The 18,794-nt window shown below is 39.8% G+C and overlaps 4 protein-coding genes across 7 annotated transcripts in view; 2 read left to right on the plus strand and 2 right to left on the minus strand.

Moving 5' to 3' along the window:
• Positions 1-4,755, plus strand: part of LOC119727761 (sodium- and chloride-dependent glycine transporter 2-like) — a 41,177-nt gene extending 36,422 nt beyond the window's left edge. Inside the window, exons 13-14 of the mRNA XM_038199806.1 lie at positions 72-242; positions 482-4,755. Coding sequence (XP_038055734.1) covers positions 72-242; positions 482-670 — 360 coding nt within the window. The 3' untranslated portion in view covers positions 671-4,755. The remainder of the gene's footprint in view (positions 1-71; positions 243-481) is intronic.
• LOC119727763 (uncharacterized protein C8orf48 homolog) lies at positions 3,836-8,309 on the minus strand. Of its 4 annotated transcripts, none has more exons than XM_038199812.1 (7): positions 8,179-8,309; positions 7,320-7,728; positions 6,741-6,948; positions 6,200-6,339; positions 5,879-5,928; positions 5,627-5,732; positions 3,836-5,314 (listed from the first exon to the last, which is right to left on the minus strand). In XM_038199812.1, the coding sequence occupies exons 2-7, from the start codon at positions 7,692-7,694 to the stop codon at positions 5,213-5,215; spliced, it is 981 nt and encodes a 326-aa protein (XP_038055740.1). In that variant the 5' UTR covers positions 7,695-7,728; positions 8,179-8,309; the 3' UTR covers positions 3,836-5,212. The 4 variants fall into 4 exon arrangements, with proteins under 4 accessions (XP_038055740.1, XP_038055737.1, XP_038055739.1 ...); XM_038199809.1 differs by having other exon boundaries at positions 8,129-8,184; XM_038199811.1 differs by lacking the exon at positions 8,179-8,309 and adding an exon at positions 7,986-8,122.
• Positions 8,310-8,422: 113 nt separating this feature from the next.
• Positions 8,423-18,794, plus strand: part of LOC119727760 (DNA repair protein RAD50-like) — a 30,230-nt gene continuing 19,858 nt past the window's right edge. The window contains 5 exon segments of the mRNA XM_038199805.1: positions 8,423-8,502; positions 17,610-17,779; positions 18,384-18,423; positions 18,426-18,466; positions 18,651-18,752. Coding sequence (XP_038055733.1) covers positions 17,651-17,779; positions 18,384-18,423; positions 18,426-18,466; positions 18,651-18,752 — 312 coding nt within the window. The 5' untranslated portion in view covers positions 8,423-8,502; positions 17,610-17,650.
• Positions 11,889-14,483, minus strand: LOC119727762 (octopamine receptor beta-1R-like). Its single transcript, XM_038199807.1, has one exon. It carries the CDS (start codon positions 12,879-12,881, stop codon positions 11,889-11,891), a length of 993 nt encoding a protein of 330 aa, XP_038055735.1. The 5' UTR covers positions 12,882-14,483.

Genomic DNA, 18,794 nt, shown 5'->3' on the forward strand with positions numbered 1-18,794 from the left:
TAGCATCAAAATGTATGCTCTCTAATCTTCTATGTGATTAAAAGTTCTTTTACACTTAATTCATTTTACAGTTCATCTTCGTGTTTTGGGCGGTCACCTATGAGTCTTTGACGTACTACGAGTACACCTACCCTCTGTGGGCTGAGTTACTGGGCTGGCTGATGATTATGGCAGGTGTGATTTTCATGCCAGCCTACGCCATCTACTATGTCATAATCTACGGCAAGGGTACCGTGAGAGAGGTGAGCAAAGGACTGGTAACCAGTCTACTGTGTAGCAGGGTCCAAATATGGTAGTTTGAATCCCTTTTATGGACACTTCCTGCATGTATATCAGATACTGTGCATTGACCAATTAGGCCGCGGTAGTTTGGTCAGGTGACTAGTATAGCTTGGTCAAACTGTGCCACAGGTCCTGTTAAAAATGTACACGAACCAAAGTGGTCAACAGGGAATAACTTTTTTTTTATGTTTGCTGACAGCGATTTGCCCAAGGCCTACGGCCGGAGGAAAGCTGGGGTCCTGCACTGGACAAACACCGGCTGGAAGCTGGTTACCCACTCCTGCACCAGAACGAGACAGGGGTACCGACCAAGATGCTCAACGGGGAAAGCTACGAGATGATTCCCGCAAACGGCATCTCAAATACTAAAGGTGTAGAACCGGTCTAGGCACGTTAAACGAAAAACAAGATTAGAACGGTCATGCATGATACAGGCATTAGAGTCAGCTTTTTCCTATTTAGTTTAATTTATTTATTATTTTTGTAGAGTAATATTAACTTGTTATCGTAATAATGTAGTAATATGTAGACTTAAAAATGTGCCGATTGAGAAAGTTATAAGTTTCTGATTTTATTTTGCTACGCACAATTTTGGAATAAGCCATTTTAGAAACAGAGTTGCTCTGCAGGTGCAGGAGTAAGATTTCTATATCCATAGAATATGTTATGTTGTATGGTAATCATATAGATCTGTTCTCTAACAAACAACTCTGAGGGTAGGGGATGTGGATGGTGTATTATATTTTTTTGTCTCCTGTTTAGTGTTTGCTGTCGGAAATACTTTGGGGGTGGGTCAGTTTTAATTACGGAACTAACCAGAGCTGTCCGGAGAGTGGTGGTCTTCATAAAGAAATTCCCAACTTGGAAGCAGAATACGCTAAAGAAGTGGTTACGTCGTGCGTTGCTGCGGTCAAGCGTTGCCGCGGTCACGTGTTCCACACAAACCTGGCCTTGCGTAGCGATAGCACGGTGCCCAGTAACTGCCCACTTTTTTTTACCAAGTTTTTATCCGTTGGAAAATATAAATAACGGCATCCATCACGTTCTGATTGATGAATACAGTTAGCTACGTAGCACGGTCCCATTTTCCAGTCTGATTTATTCTTCATGTCTGAGAAATCTCAACCAGAAAATGTTCACTTAAATTTCCCGTGCAAACTACAGGGTAAAAATGGAGGAGACATTGTGTGGAACGGTCGCTATGGAGACGACCCCGCGTGACGTCACACTTCTACAGCGTATTCAGTTTTCATGTTAACAAGCTTCACTGATGATAGTGCCTTCAGCTTTGTATTCAACAGGTTTACCACATTAACAGATGCCAACAAGTTTTTGGATGGAATCGAGGTATTTGTGACAAAAAATGAATTCCTTGCTAAATGCTTGATGTTTCCCCATACATTTTTTGGTAATAAAATGGAATTTCCAAATAACCCGTCAAGTACAAAATGACACACAGACAACCTTTGGTTAAAACTTTTAAAACAGGAACGTCAACCGAAAATAATTTGTAGGGGCCCAGTAATAGCTATTACATTAAACCTAGTGAATCAGTGAAACATAAGTTATGCAGTATTTGTGCTCCATGCCAATGTATCGATTGTGCTGCAATGACCACACCGTATATATTTTAAACTTGAGAACGGAGTTTTTGGTCCTTTTTACTGATACGCCACATTTATAATCATTTTTGTGAACTGTTTGTCCAAAACGAAAATATGGTAATTATGAGTTACAAGGAAGTCATGTTTTGTGATGAAGACACATGGGTTTTCACCCATAATCTCAAAAGGTAGTGTATCCACTAAGTGGAAATTTGCAGGTAATTTTTTTTTTTTCACAATCTGCATCACCATTTTTTTTTTAAACGAAATGCAGGAACACTATGCATGAAATACAAGTGGTCCTTTTGGCCTGGAATAACGAATTTTGGTTAGTGCAACTTCCATGAAGTAATACTAGAAAAAGAAAAATTAGTCGTGTTTGTCTCGTCATTGTTTTACGCATTTTACGCATTTGTGATAGTGTTCATCACAATTATGGAGATAGTGAAATACCACTTGATATTTTTTATTTGAGAGCAATCCTGGTAATACGTATTCAAAAATGCGATTTTTCAAAAGACATAAGGGTAATGAGGTCCGATTATCATGAAACTTGGTGGATAGGTAGATACTGTAACTAGTATGAAAAATACGAAGTGACATCATGATGACTTCATCTACTGATTTTTTATACATTTAAAAAAAATTTTACATCTGTTTCTACTCTTGACATAAAATGAAATCAGATTGACAAGTGACGTGATGAAGTCATTATGGGTCACGTGATGTCATCTTAAATGTGCATGATTCAAAGTCGCATATCTAGAGAACTATAAGTCTGATTGGGTTGAAACGAGGTATGTACTTAGACCCAAATGTGTTATAGATAACAAACATTGATATTGTCCTCATCCGGGCATTTTATCAAATTTCGCTGGTTCCCGCACAAGCGAGAGCATAGGAACTCTCAGTCGTCAACCAGTCAGCAGAGCATAGCGCACCGTACCGTCAGATGCAGCGCGCAGCAGGGTATACGCGCACTGTTGTCAACGACCACAATGGCAGCTTCTAGCGGTGCGAAGTAAAGTAAGCAAAGAATAATCAACGAAATTTGAGAAATAAAGACATTGTCCTGAAATTTATTTCTTGCGGATCAAGTCAGCCTGCTATAAATAATAACTATATTGGATGGCTTTTTGCGGGGGATACAAGAATGTATTGCACTCGCTATAACAATATGGCACTCCTCTTCGACTCGTGTAATATTGTTATAGCTCGTGCAATATATGCTTGTAGCCCCCTCAAAGGCATCCGTATATATAATTATTCCTAATTATGTTATTTTTGTATTTTGTTCATTTGGTGTCCTATTTTCTTTACCTCTTCCTAATTTTATACTAGTTTTTGTGTCTTGTATATTTGTATTCCAAATTGTAATTCATTGTGCTCGAGCAAAATCATATTCAGAAAAGATTTCCTTTTCTGTCGGAGTTAACACAGTAGAAACGTCAGGTCCTTGTTCTAAGTATTATAAAAAAAAACTGCAAAGTAAATAATTTATAATGTTCCCTTACAATGCATCCACGTTTGAAACAATGCTGTGTGAAAGATATATTCTGGTGTTTTATTGGTTCATGACTTGCCTATTAGTCTGGTAAGGTAGACAATATTTTATTTTTTTATAAATTTTTTGGCCGATATGTAAAAGTTTGTTAAGCTCTTAACACATCAGAGAGCTTTGTTGTTACAATGTCTGAACAGTTATTGAATACATAGAACAATTAGAGGATTCATTTGAATATTATAGAGTGACCTTTTGAGGGGAAAAAATCCAAAACTTAAAAAAAAAACACAATTGGACCTTGACAGGCGATTCATACATGTTAAATTTTTTCTAGGGTGAGGTGGAAGGGCTGTTGTGAGGAAAATATTTTTCTATATTCCACGGCCAACTTTATGGCTGACACGTCAAGTCTAGAAGTTCTATTTATTTGACATTGCGTTCAGGGAAATAATTTATTGTCCACCCGGGGCAAGTTCGATCAAGACCATAGTTAACCATAGTTTGACTAGCCCTGATCAATGGAACGTACGCTAGTCAACGACGGTTGGACTAGTCTAGTCCACTACTCAGGACCAGTCTATCGCGGTTGAGGAATGACAATTTATAGCTGGTTATTAATAGCAATTTCCATAGCAAAGTTACGATTCTGTCACTTTTGTTAACCATTGTAAATTTATAATGGCGATTATGTAAGATGTCCTAAACTACACAATCACTTTAATTTGTGTAAATAGAAACAAGTGTTGAACAATTGTTGGACTGGAGTCGTTTGCACTTCAACTTCAGTGCGCATGTGCAAGGTACGTCACGACCCAACCACTAGTTCCTTGATTGAACTTGGTCCTTTTAGATGACTCAATATTTCAGTTTTGTTCTTCAAGTGCTGACGAAATGGATGCAAACAATTACTTGTTGCCATGGAAACACTGTAATATTTAAAGTTTGATCTTACCTATTACAACGACTACCGCAAACTAAACTGGCTGAATGTGTTATTTTGGTGCTCTATTCTTTCGCATTCAGTTCAATTCATTTGAAAATACATGTACTTTATTTATCCTTAACAGCCCATGCTTTTTTTAAGTAGATATTTTTGGGGGTGGGGAATCATATTTTAGCTAATATGATCACAAAACTAATTCAGTGCATATTATACATTGTATTTTTTTTTCCTATTAATTGAAGATACATGGTAATGACTTTTTTTTCTTTGGCTTGTAAATACATGTATACGGAACTCAACATTAAATGTTGGTGAAGGATAACTGTACGGTTTGCAACTTTTTGTCTCCATAGTGTATGTTCATTGTTAAAAACTGCTGCAGCTGAGTCAATAAATTGACCTTCAGTTTCATTAGGACTAAATTACCATTTGTGTTTGGTTATTATTTGTGAGTGTGTCAAATGTATTCTACTTGGAGTGAAATATGCGGAGAGTCATTTTTTTGTAAGTAAAAATGAGAAAAAAAATTGTCAAAATACATTGGTAAGCATCATATCTGCTGTTATGTTATCCCATGGTCCATCAGTCTGTTCCACATCTGTTGGGTCATCACTGGGCTTTGGTAGCCACCATACCCAGTGTTACGTTATCCCATGGTCCATCAGTCTATCCCATATCTGATGGATCATCACTGGGCTTTGGTAGCCACCATGCCTGGTGTTACGTTATCCCATGGTCCATCAGTCTATCCCATATCTGTTGGATCATCACTGGGCTTTGGTAGCCAACATGCCTGGTGTTACGTTATCCCATGGTCCATCAGTCTATCCCACGTCTTTGAAATCATCCGCTGGGCTCCAGTGCCCACCATGCCTGGCATTATGTTATCCCATGGTCCATCATTCTATCCCATAACTCTTGCGGATCATCGGTTGGCTTTGGGAGCTCTCTTGCCAGATCTCCAACAGCAGTCAGTGGATCCTTGAACAAAAACAAAACAAGAGCAGCTTTGATTTTAGCCCGTAGGTCAAATCCAGGTGGAATGGTCTGTTGAGCAGTTGCTTTCCAGCCGTCCCAATTCCTCCAAAAAGTTTAAAGTCCTTACCTTAATTCTGTCCAACGCCACAGACAAAGATGGGTTAATTACTGATTGTAGCTTTACCTCCCCCCCCCCCTTTGCCAATCCTCCAATTCGTTCTTCCTTTCTCTTGTCACCTTGTTTGCAAAGTTCCTCATCTTACTACTTTGCTCAGAGCCAAACCTCTTACTGTTCAGACAGTGCTTAACCAGTACCTGAGTGCTTAGCAGCCAATCCAGTCTTCTCTCCGTCAGCTCGTTTCCCAGTCTTGAGGTTCTGTGACGGATGAAGTCTCTCCTCAAGGCTGCAGTCTGTGATTCCCTGTTTAAAATAAAAGAATACATAACATTTTAGAAATTGCAGATGGGAAGTTGGCAGTCACAAAGCAAGCCAACAAGATGCTGTATTCAGATCGGGGAGGGGGGAAGGAGTGGGTTGGCGGGACAAAAATGACGTACAATACTCACTGGCAATGTTGACAAGAATCGGTCCCACTTGTGGTAGCAATAGACGCCGCCTGTGATAGAAAACACAGTACAGGAGTCAAACTCAGGTGACTTAAATTTTATAAAACAAATTTACACTAGCTGACCTTGCATATCAACTACCACAGGAAAAGGAAAGCCTCTCATGGCAATGGAGAGAAAGTGATTGAGGCAAAGCGTCTTGCCTGAGGACACATGGCACCATTAGCACTCGTCCAGGTTCAATGCCACTTTCTGCCCAAAACTGAAACCCAAGTACATGACTTCGTCAATTTCCAGCAAGTCTTCACATCTTTTGCTCACCTTTTTCATGGTCGAGAGGAGGTTTTCAATCTTCAGTCTGTCGATGACCTCTCGGTTGATGAGGATGCCAGAATGATCGTTGGATGAACTCCTCGACTTTTCCCCAATACCACCTGTCTGAGCCTTGGTGCTTGCTCCACCTGCAAACATGTTTGTTCACATCTGTTTATTCATCATAAAGTATATGAGCTGCACATCAACCACCAAGTAATAGCGTTGAACTTGCTCCAACATTCTTGAAGTGCCTCTCTAGTCTAGCTAAAGCCGTGCACCAAGCAACTGAGTTAAACACAGAGTGTGGCATATCTGCTCCAAAGCTGCACTGCAACTTTCTAGAAACCCTCATCAGGCTCACACTGAGGATTTTTGGCAGCCTTGCTGCTGTAACACTGCCCTCTAGCAGTTTTTTTCCAGGCATTTCTCATTTGCAGTCAAAAGCCATCAGGCCTTATGGCATACAAAAAATAAATGACCACAACTTATGCGGAGAGTTATAGTGTTTTAAAAGTTTTTCCAAGATTTCACAAGAAATTGTTTAAACCTTGTCTGTTCTTGTGTTGAACCATCTGAATGACCTTCTGACAGAACAAGCTTCTCTCCTCCGCCTCAGGGCGAGTTGCTTCTGGGGCCTGTGTCGCCGTCGACCCTGCTTTGTGTCCCGATTTCTTCAGGAGACAAAGTTTGTTTCGAACGAACCGCCGTTGGGTCACGCTTGCCTTAGACAGCATTGGCTCTTCTGCACAGGAATCCTGTAAATTACAGGAACATAATTTTTCACAAGTGCGAGATGCATGGATTTTATTCACTCATCGTCCCGACGATTTAGAGATCAATAGTTTACAGGTCATGGATAAATATAAGACGCCACAAAACAGATTCACAGCAAAACATGATTTTGTGTAGATTTTCACCCCCGAGTTGCATAATTATATGAAAACACTTTCTGAAATCAGTTTCTTTGTGTGCACTTTTATATCCGTATTATTTCCTGACTCCTGAGGGCTGGAAATCTGAAACTAAAATTATACTAATTAACTGCCATGGTTGTCAAAAATGTACCTGTCCTTAATCTCAATCCAAAATTCCTTAATCTCAATCCAACATTCATACATGTGCTTACTGATGACTGATTTGATTCCCAGTCCGCTGTGTAATAAGATCCTCCCGTCTCATGGGGACTCCCCTCCCCCGACTCCCTCCTTGCCCCTCCCCTCCCCTTCCTCCACTCATCACGATCTGTTGAATGGTTCGTTTCTGTAAGCTCCTGAGCTGACTGACGGGACGACGTTGATGTGTCGGTTGCTGTTTCCCACAAGTCACTGCTGTAACGTCGGTGAGATGCTCCCTCTTTTGAAGCTGAGGTTATGATGGACGAATCCTCATCCTCGAGCAATACTGATGTAGCAACCTCTTGGCTTAGCTCATCCACGGTTTGAATGGTGGACGAGTCATAGCTGCTGGTGGTAGTCTGTGTTGTCATGGCAACACAACACATTTATCAAAATGTGCCAGTCCGCGTTGCTGGCAAACTGTACGAACACTCAAGAAAAAGGTGAATCGAATTAGGTCTAACCATGTACAGACAAATTGTGCAAAAAAGTTCTGCACCAAAGTTCAGCTGTGCTCTACTTAATTGGTCATTATAATTTAACACCCAGATTCATCAATTTCTTTTCTTCCTTTTTGGTAAATTTAATGCCATTTTCAACCTCTTTTTCAGCATGTTCGGTCTCGAATTGATCATGTTGACATGTGATATGGTCTTGCATGGATGCAATTTTCTTACAAAACAACAGGCCTAAAATAGGCTATCATCAAAGCCTGTAAAAAGGAAGAGCCTTGTGAGAACTTGGTACAGTTGCCAAGCTTTCTTCTAAAAACTTTCAACCAATCACGTCACGTAAAGAAACACAACATAAACACTCGTACTCAGTGCAGTGCTATGCTAGCTGCATGCGCAAACAAACCTTCAGACTCACTCGGCAAATGTCATTTCTAGTAAAAGACTGGTTGCGCAGCATGGTGTTCGATTAACGTGCTGTGTAGGATTAATGATTCGGGTTCTAGACTAAGCAATGACCTCGCGACCCCTAGCAATTTTTAACAGCATCTTTGATTGGATGGCTTATCTTCCACTGACCAATGGCATCAGCCGTACTGTATATTATACAGTCGCGGGAAGTTCCCTCCTGTATGTGCAATGTGCAAGCTGAACGTCTGCGCGGCCGCGGCTGAGTGGAGAAATGTTCGTAGGCCTGTACTGTCAGAACACTCTGTGCTTAATAGCTTAAGAATTTTGACTGGTAAGAAACTGTTATTTTTGCTAAATAATGATGATAGTAAGTGCCATGTTCCCTGCTCATTAATAATCAATACATTTTGTTGAATTATTCTGACTGATAACCTGGTTTTACTTACTAAATTATACCACTACCAGCTACATTTGCTTGTCATGATCATGTTCATTTTGTAAATCTGGAAAACATGAATGAACGCGCTTGCGGGGTGGCGTTACGAACGGCGGAGACCATTCATAACATTGTTTGTTACAACAACTTACATAATATGAATTTCAAGACATTTGTATGATATTCGTGGTTCTTTAAAGCTTTTATTAATTTGTAAAGGAAAGAACGAACATGACGAACAATAACGAATGACATGAATGGAGGCCCAGTTCTACTTCTAGTTGTGAACACTTTCTGGTAGCATGGGTAGTGTTACTGTTAATGTTATGATGATGTATTATTAATTAATATTTATTCCAGAGTTGTAGTAACATACAAAATGACATAACTATTATTTAGTTGGTGGCATTTAAAACTGTATTACATAAGATTGATTTTCTTGTTAAAGTTAAGAAAATAGTGGCTAGAAGTATAACGATGTGTTAAACATTTTAAACTATGGCCAGGGGCGAGCAGATTAACCCGATTGGGGCGAGCAGTTTAAGCTATGCAAATTAGAATGAACAATTGTCAAGCTTGGGACCTAGAGCGAGAAGTAATACCTAGAGCGAGAAGTCCGAATTTACGGCATGCATCGGGTGTGCCTGGAATGTTCGTCCCCGTATAAAGTGGATCCTCGAATTTTGGGGTGTGCCTTTCATCCCATACTACAAAAGTTAAGTATCGCGGCATCCCTATCGCGGCATAGGAAATTTCTCTTTTTGCGTTGCCGAAACTCCTTCAAGTGGCGATTTTAATCCAGTTCACAAAACATTAAAGGGAATATACAACATTTGCAAACATCGAAAAATAAAACTACCAAGTTTTTGCGAAATACCTTAATAGGATGTTGATAAATGACAGTCTAAAGCATCCTGTAAAATTATGGCACCTGGTATTCTGTCATTTTCAAGAAAAGTGGTATTTTTGTATCAATTTCCAACGCTGATCGGCCGATCAGCGTTGGAAACAACTGGCTTTTTTTCAAATACTGGCCCCAATTGACCATTGCACTTGTTTGCAATCGATTACAAACCTTTGAACGGGTACGAGCCAGCTAGACTGGTTCCATGACCTTACAATTCCCCAATGTATGTAAACTGCTCTGTTTCTTCTTATATGGAGTCAGGGAACCAGACTACAGGAAAATGATCGTTTTTCTTGGTTTTTATAGCATTTTCGAACCCAAAACCTCCAAAAAGTCAGTGTAACTATATTTGCTTTATATTTCCAACCCCCCAATTCCATCCATTTCTGAAAATTAGAGCAAAAGCAAATGATGTATATTCCCTTTAAGGGCTTTCTGCCGAGTTGTATAAAGGACGATTAAAAAATGTTGTGTCTTTCGGGACTTTTTAACAATTAGGCCGTTTTACAAAACTTGCAATTTTTCCCTCACCGTGTCTGCTATAAAAAGGTATCGTCTATATTTTAACATAAATCATTAATGGTGCTCTGTCCATGAAAGTTCCATTGTCTGGTTCCCATTCTACAGCTGCAAACACAAAATGAAGTCGAAGGATGATATTTCCACCGCGAAATCGTAAAAACTTTTACGGAATCAAAATAAGGACAGAGCGTTAAAAAAAATAAAACCGCACACCGTGTAAAGTGAACGGCAATTGCCAATCAGTAGACTTGTCTCATTGTTTTCCTTTCAGGGGAGAGGCAGGGTCTTAAGAAATCATCCTGCAGGCATAATCTTTAATCAACTTGGAACGTTACAGGGAAAATATCAGACCTTATTCAGAGGATGTTTTGGTCAAACATTAACTATGAATAAAAATTGAGATCATTATAAAAACCACTTCCTGCATACAGCGATAATAGGGAGTCCACCTTCATTCGCACACCCCGAGCATGTCTATATTCATAGGCATCGTACACGGAATAGACCACACCACGGTCGGATATGTAATATCAATTTGAAAAGGAAGATTTATACAACACAAAAGACGGAACAATTCGGGAAGGTTCTCTATCTCTATTCCGAACGAGAATAGTGATAAGTACCACAATAATACGGTGTCCCACCCTACAGTCGTTTTCCTAGTTCCGGATAGCAAACATCATTCAGGCAGCTTTCAGCTCAACTATTCCACGAATTCAAGTGACATTGATTAAAAAGTTTACTTGGAGTGATGGAGATACTACACAATAATTGTCCAAATTTAAGCTCCTTTTAATTTGACTTTACGACGTCAAAAGTACCGATGCCCTTTTCTAGTTCCGGATCGGTTCAATCAGTTCCGAATCGATCAAACACTGCTTCACGCCCAAAAAAAAAAAAACACACGATAAAATCAATTTTGCAGTCAGAAAAAACCTGAATCAAGCACATTTCTGATAAAGTATTATTTAATTTTCCAAAAATAGTTCATTCAAGAGAATTTCAGCAAATTTTTAAAAGAGAAAAAGTAAATGATTTTGAAACATTTGTCTGCAGCGCAACGGCACAAACTCACATACGGACTGAAAACATTTGACACAGCACAGAATACGTCTCATAAAATCGATTTAACGCGCGTGTAGTTGGGTTTTAAGTGCACGCGCGATCCGGAACTAGACAAACACATACAATGTATGGTCATTTGTTGGCGAATTTTCTACAAACCGTCCAAACATGTCAAAGTGCGAGTAGGATATCCGGCCAAAATTCTTCTTCTAAACATTTTATCGAAAAGATCTTTGTGTATCAAGAAGCTTACATTTTCCTTTTCAAAATGCACTTTGTCAGAAAAAAATATGGGAGACTAATCCAAAAGAGGTGGGTTTTTATTTGAAGCGATCCGGAACTAGGAAAAATCTCACTGCGCATATTCAGTGAAGTGCCAGTAAGTACAACAACGAAAACAACAGGAAAAATGTTGCAACCTGACGCCACTTTTTTTTCTTCATATATCATCTCAATGAAGGTCAGTCATTGCAAAAACGATGATATTAAATAAAGACATGAATCTGGGACTGAGAAACATTTCCAATTTTGTTGGGGGGAGGAACAATTGATAGGCGCATTACTAAAACTTAAGATTTGCAGTGACTGATCATCATTGATGTTATAACAATAAACTTATTGAAACGAAACGAGTGGAAATAGGATACTGCACACTTTCATCTTCTATTTTTAGTACTGGCCTATTAATAAATTTAGGTCTAATTTTAAATGCCAAATTTGAATTGACATGACATCAAAAATTTTAATGTACACAGTATCCAAATACACTTATTTAGGAGAAATCATCTTAAGATGCACCGTTGTTTGAACCTTGTTGTAAGCGTAAAACGCTCAGTTCATATGGGGCAGACCCAGGGTTTGGGTTTACCTCTGTATTGCAGCAACACGGCATCACGGCCACTTTAAAGGCTTTTCGCAACTGCCTGTATTTGAAGCCGTAAATGAAAGGATTGACCACCGAATTGGAGAAGGCCATGAGTTTGAATGCAGTGTTCAAACCGGGCGGAGTACTGAGGGTTGTTACTGGTAGACTGTAAATAATTCCCAAGATGAGGTTTGGAAACCAGAGAATAATGAAAGCCACGTAAACTATAAAAAGCGTCTGCACGACTTTTCGGCAGGCATACAGTAGCTCCAGTCCCGGTCCCCTGTTGTTTTCTTCCAGGAAGGTTCGTGCACTAGTCCGCAAACATTTGAGGATCCGCCAGTAGCACCAGAGAGTGCATATGGATGGAATGATAATGAAGAGAAAGTTGGTGAAGACATAGAAGATGCGACTGAACGTAGATATTCGTGGCCTGTCGCACTGGGAGGTGTCAGGGTTGAAATCTGGGGTCAGCATGTAAGGCAACTGTAGCAGCAGAGATAGCAACCACATGGCGACAAACAACACGATGAGACGTCGAACCGTGAAGTAGCGTTTGTACCGCAGCGGCTGCACAATGGCCACAAAGCGCTCAATGGCCACAAACATGAGGTGCATCACGGAGGTCTTGCTGCTCCACCAAACCAGGATCTTGTCATCAAACAGCTGGCAAAGGATCTCGCCGACCAAGGGGCTGGAGGGATGGAAGTCTAGGTCCCCAACATCCAGGACGTACTTGTTGAAGATGAGGATATTCAAGCAGACAACAAAGTCAGCAATGGCTAAGCTGAGCAGAATGTAGTTGGTGATGTTGTGCATAAACTTTGCCCTGATGATGGAGAGACAGACGAGGAAGTTACCAGCGATTCCCAACAGGCCAATAATCAGCTCTGAAATAGTCTCCCATTCCACCATCTTATGTAGTTGCTTCGGTCAGAAGAATATACACAAGAACTAAACTCTCTCTTTCTAACAGAAGTGGAGAATGATGACTCACCTAACCAAATGCAGTAACTTGCACGTTGCAACAAGACACATTGGACAGTTCTTTGAATAACCAAAGTAATTCCAGAGTCCTCGAAAGAACTTTAGGAAGTTCTTACATATGGGTTATTTCTCTTAACAATTAAATTCTCTTTCACTTGCTGTCAGAGTTAGGTCTTGGTGCTGACAACTGCTGCTGAGAGTATTGAACATTGCCTCAGTGTCTCACTGGGATTATAGAGTGCGATTGATCATGGATGCTTGCTGAGCCAGGCTGATTCGAATCTGGTACTGTTTTTTGCACTGACTGATGAATGCAGGCTGTGTGGTTGGTGCAGTACATGTTCTCCTTGTGGTCACAAACTCCACAGAAATGTTTCCTGGTAAATTGACTCAGACTGTGAAAGTCAATACAAGCTTCCTCACTGTGCAAAAGCTGTAATCACTCCGGATCCCTGTTGTATCAGTTGTAGAGACAGGATGTGCAATACATGTCAAAAACAGCTTTTTTCACACAAAAAACAACAGATGTCGGATTGAGTTTCAGTAATTAATCTTAGTGCTTGGCGCATGAAACCCTGCAGAGGAAATGGTGAGTGGGATTGTCTACATCATGTATCACACATGTGCGTGACATTTCTGCTGCACTTCCCCCAATGAATTTCTTACGGTATTCCATGTTGAAGTCCACAAAGATGTATTTTGAAGTCTCCAGTACAGTTTTTTCTTCAATCACTGAGCTTTATCACTGTTAAATCCAGAGCACGTCACCATCCCTGTGAAAATAAACTCGGCAGGGGGAATTTTCAATCACCACTCTACAATGTAGTTGATCGGCTTCTGTTGTCACCAAAGCTGTGTAAACGCTGCAAGAGTCCAATCAGAATGGCAAGCATGAAATGCAGAAACTTGAGACTCCAATGGGTTGTACGTAGTTCATCGGCTGGACATCTGGAGAAAAATAAGTGCATGCACTGTTCTGGGAATTCTGCACATGTACAATTCTCTGACATCACTTCAGAAACATTCCATTCATTTAATATTCCAAGTACTGGTATTCTCACTCGATGCAGTACTACTTGGTTCAAATCACTGTCAGATCCGGTGCGAAAGTGTCAGTCATTGAAAACAAAATGAAATTCCTGTTTCGGGGCTGAAGAATTCCTTTGCAGTCCTGCGGGATGTAAGTGCCCCATTCCTCTGCTGCAGTACCATTCCCCATCAGCATTTGAGTCTTAGTTTTTATTGGTAACCACGTTCCCTACCTTGTGAATACAAACTGCAAAAATGACGGGATTGGTTAAAGAAAAAGTAAATGATTAAACTCTCTGTGCCGGTCACGAAATAGCTGCGTATTGATTGATAGCCGTAGAAGCTGAGTTTTCAAACAAATCAACTTTATTTCAATTAGGTTGGGGCAGTAGCCAGCTGCCAGACTGCAGTGTGCAGGTGCATCATTAATTGATGGATGGTGTTTGAAGAATACCAATGACTGGGTTGCAACCGCACAGAAAGTGTGATAAATCCTCACTGCCGGTCGATACGTACAATCAATCAGAGAGCGTGTTGAGAGTTCCTTCCTTTGTAATTCGTGGGAATGAGAGCCATGCCGATGCTGGACATAAATTGAATTTTTTTTCATTTATTTGTGAGTTGTGCTGTGTGTTGATTTGACTTTCGAATACTTTTGCTGAGCTCTTATTATTGACTGCGTGTTTTGGAGTACCTGGTCCAGTAATTAATCATGCTGTGGTCAATGGCAACTGCTTATATAGACACTGCGGGCTTTGAAGTATTCTTGCATTAGTGGCATCTCTCTTTCAGACTTCAATTTTGACTTTTCCTGATTTTGAGAGGCTGATCCATCACATTTGTAAATATACCCTCGACTGCTGCCTTGTAGATGCATGCCCCATTGGACACTTAAAATCTTGACCTTTCTCTCTTACGTTGATAGTTGTCTGTGTGCGTTTATTACACCAGCTTGCTGGTTCTAGCTATGCATGTATCATATGTCGCATCGAAGAATTAGAACTTTTCTTTCTGTGAATACCAAGCCTTATAGTGCGAGGCAAAGCTGTGTTAACATTGAATGCAAGACTACAAGTGCACATCAATTATGAATATATCCAGCTGTTTTTTTGGCAAGGGAGTCAGCTGAATTCCACAAATGTTTTAAAGTGCTCTAAAATGGACATCGCAAATGATCCCTGTGGGATGATGCCAGCTTCTTTAGCCAGATCAAGGTCAGGTTGGGACCGTGGTGCCTCTCAGGTTTTCCTCCACATCTTAGGGAACCTGACATTTTCTTGATGGTCATTTCACAAAGTTTGGGCACTCAAATTTGTGTCAAAATGTCCACTTTGATGGTGCTGTAGTTCAAAGAATTAACTAGATCAAAAATAATTGAAACCTGTGATATAAGAAAAAAATATTTGGTTTATATTGGATTATCTTTAATAGCATGTCACTCACATTTGTGCTTGAAGAAAGTTGGACATAATCAGATGAAGATGAGATAGTGATAGTTTTGCATCAGAATTCCAGAATTTGTTGATTGAGTTCCGATATTGAGATTACCAATGTGACACAAAATTTGAAAAGACGAGTAAATATTTGATGGTTTGGATTGATGGAATGACCATCTGGTGAAATTTACTCTTGACAATCGGCCCATGAACTTTTATTTAAATATGGTATTCAACTAAGGTTATTGACAAATCATTTCTCAAAGTGCAGCTGCATTTATGTTATGTACATGATTAACATGAACATGGCTAGGAATTTGCATGCATATAATACAGTGTAGGCCGGCTACTTCACTCTGAGAGTTTTCTGCATTATTTGTTTCCTTGATAAAACTCCAGTTGCCTGTGGCAAAATTTTAAACATCGAACTCGTCACAGAGCTGCTAAGCACGGAAACGATTTGCTTTGTTGGAACTGATCATTTTAAGCATGTTAATTTGATAGACTATATTTCCTGCTTATGATGACATCCCTAGGGGGGGCTGTACCGCTGTAGGGTAATTGGCTGTGTTGCCTCCATGAATTTGCAGGCAGGTTTGCTGTACGTTAGTGAGAGACTAAAATACTAAACTACGTAAACATTCATGTTTATTATAAGGGTGCTTGAATGGGATGCCACTCTTGATAACCATCTGGTGTACATGTACATATGTGTATCTGTGTGATTTAGCGATGCATTACATAGCATCCCGGAAGATGTTGAGATACAAGTTCATGTGCTACATACACCATGTCTGCCATGATCTACCAACCTACATTTGTGTATAATCCGTGATGATTGATACATGTATCTTAGGTTTGTTAGTGACTGTCGTTTCATGCCTACTTAACTTACTCAAGCTGGCTCAGAATTCTGAAATGTCTAGCCTCAGAAATCTATCTACAATGTTGTCCTGCATGACCACACAAATACATCATTTTTCAGAAAGTATGCATCTAGACTGAGGCATATTTGGGTGACGTCAGCTGGATATTCCCCTATCAATTTTCTGTGTTACTCATAAACATCACAGCGAAGTTGTTTGTAATGTCGGATTGTGAAAATCACTTTTCTATCAATGCTCTGTGTCAATTATGATCCATCATTTGGAATGCATATTTTCAATTTTGTTAGGCAATTATTTTTCATTGTCAGCATGCCTTTATGGGATCAGATCTCCAATTCTTGCTCAGTGGCAGTGATCAAAATAAACCAGCGAGAGGAGCTGGATTTTCAAACAACTAGTTCAAGGGTTGTTTCACCCCAGTTATTATTAATATTTGCAATTGTCCGAAGAATCTAGGTTTTTGCGGCCGACCCAAGTATCATGCTCAATTGAAGCATCAAGTGGATGTCATGCATTTTTGCGTCTGCAATGCATCCGGTATATCATATGCTGACAAGAGAAAAAAATTGACTGATGAGACAGTTTACCTCGGCTAGTCCTGGCAATAATGGACTAGTTAATTAATGACAGTTGTTAAAGCTTTGATCATGATAGTATGTAGTGTTTGAATATTGGATATTGCATTGGCGTGGAAAGTTGGTTCTGATTTTGGAACGTGCTGGCCAACTAGAAGAAAACTACCATGGCGTCATGCCTGTTAATTAAAATGATTAGAATCAGTTGTTGACTTTGCAATTGTCCTGTTTTGTTTTCTAGAGTGCAGATGAACTCCAGTTCATTACATTGTATCTCATTTATTGCTTTTTGTTGGCTTTTAACCAAGAGAGTTTACATGTAGGTGTGTGTACTGGTTGAGAGTGTATTAATCAGTGGTGTTTAAAGACCACCTGGATTTATTAGCATAAAACACCATTGAATTGAATCTGGCTCCTGAATCTGTATTATAATTTACAAATTTAACATACTTTTTTTACGTGAAGCTTTAAAAAAATAATTTAAAAAAGTATGCAAGATTGTCTCATAGTTATATTCATTTACTCAAGAAGCCCGTTTTTTTTTTTAACTGCCCTCAGATATAGAATCAGAGAAGGGCCCGTGTTTTCTCATCTTCATATTTCTACTTGCGTGAATTGCACTGTATTCGCATCTCTGAAGTGCTCTGAAAACATTAAACGTACACAGCATCGTGGAGAGCTGATTTCCAATTGAAAAAAAAATCCACTTTGTTACTTTCTCATTTGCAGGTTAGATATTGCAAAGGGTCACACTCTGATGAGTCACCATCATGTCCTCTATTGAGAAGCTGAGCATCCGAGGCATCAGGAGTTTTGGCCAGGAAGACTCAGATCGGCAGATCATTGACTTTTTTCATCCACTCACGCTTATCACTGGCCAGAATGGGGCGGGAAAAACAGTGAGTTACAATGTACTTTAGACTCATGTATGGCCTTAAACCCTACCAGAGGATGTATGCAATTTGCCAGGGCCCTGCTGTAGCCAAAAATTTCAAACAGTTCAGATTAAAAAAAAAAAAAATAGTCACTGAAGTGTGAAGCCTGCTGAAACCTGTTGAAACCAACATGATCATACAGCTAGAAGAATCAAAATATTCTCTTTTCAGATGTACAATAACTGCCATAATCCGGTTCGTCAGTAAAACGTCATACTTGCGCGCACCACTGATTACTAGTGCCCATTGGATAAACACTCAAATTGCGTTAACTTCCGGTTCCATTCCTGCAATGCTACACCGTGTGAAGTACGCATGGTTAAGTCAAGATGACGTCACACTAACCAACTGGACTGTTCGCTGTCCGATCTTGTTTGATTCAGAGTGAATTTCGGTTAGTTACAATTTATATGTGTTCTGGGGTGTAAGTTGCATGCACTTGAATGACACAAACGTTATCACCATTTGCAAACAATTTCCCATTGCATATTCACAGATAGAGTGCAGATATTTGCATTGTTCACAAAAGTGGAACATTCTCTATTGTTTTAATGTTTTCTCACCTCAGACTGTCATTGAGTGCCTCAAATATGTCTGTACGGGTGACATGCCCCGGGAAGTAAAGGAAACGCCTTCATCCATGACCCTAAGGTATGATCGACATTAAACATTTGTACTTTTTTGGAAGGCAGACTGTTGAATTTTATTTTGGAATATATCTTTTTTACAATTGTAACAGAAGTTTACAGTGATTTGGGTTTTTTTCCGGTGAACATGTTGTCTATGTGCAAATTTCCTTACTCCCTCATCCCAATATTTTCTCGTGTCTCCAAAGGTTGCCCATGAGACAGAGGTTAAAGCCCAGGTCAAGCTGCAGTTTAAAGATGTGACGGGAAAAAAAGTAGTCGTCACCCGGAATATGATAGCCATTCAAAAGGTTGGTGATTCTCCTTCTGTGGTGACAATTCAGTTGCTTTTT

The sequence above is a fragment of the Patiria miniata genome, unplaced genomic scaffold (assembly GCF_015706575.1).
Source record: "Patiria miniata isolate m_02_andy unplaced genomic scaffold, ASM1570657v1 HiC_scaffold_20, whole genome shotgun sequence".
NCBI classification, from domain to species: domain Eukaryota; kingdom Metazoa; phylum Echinodermata; class Asteroidea; order Valvatida; family Asterinidae; genus Patiria; species Patiria miniata.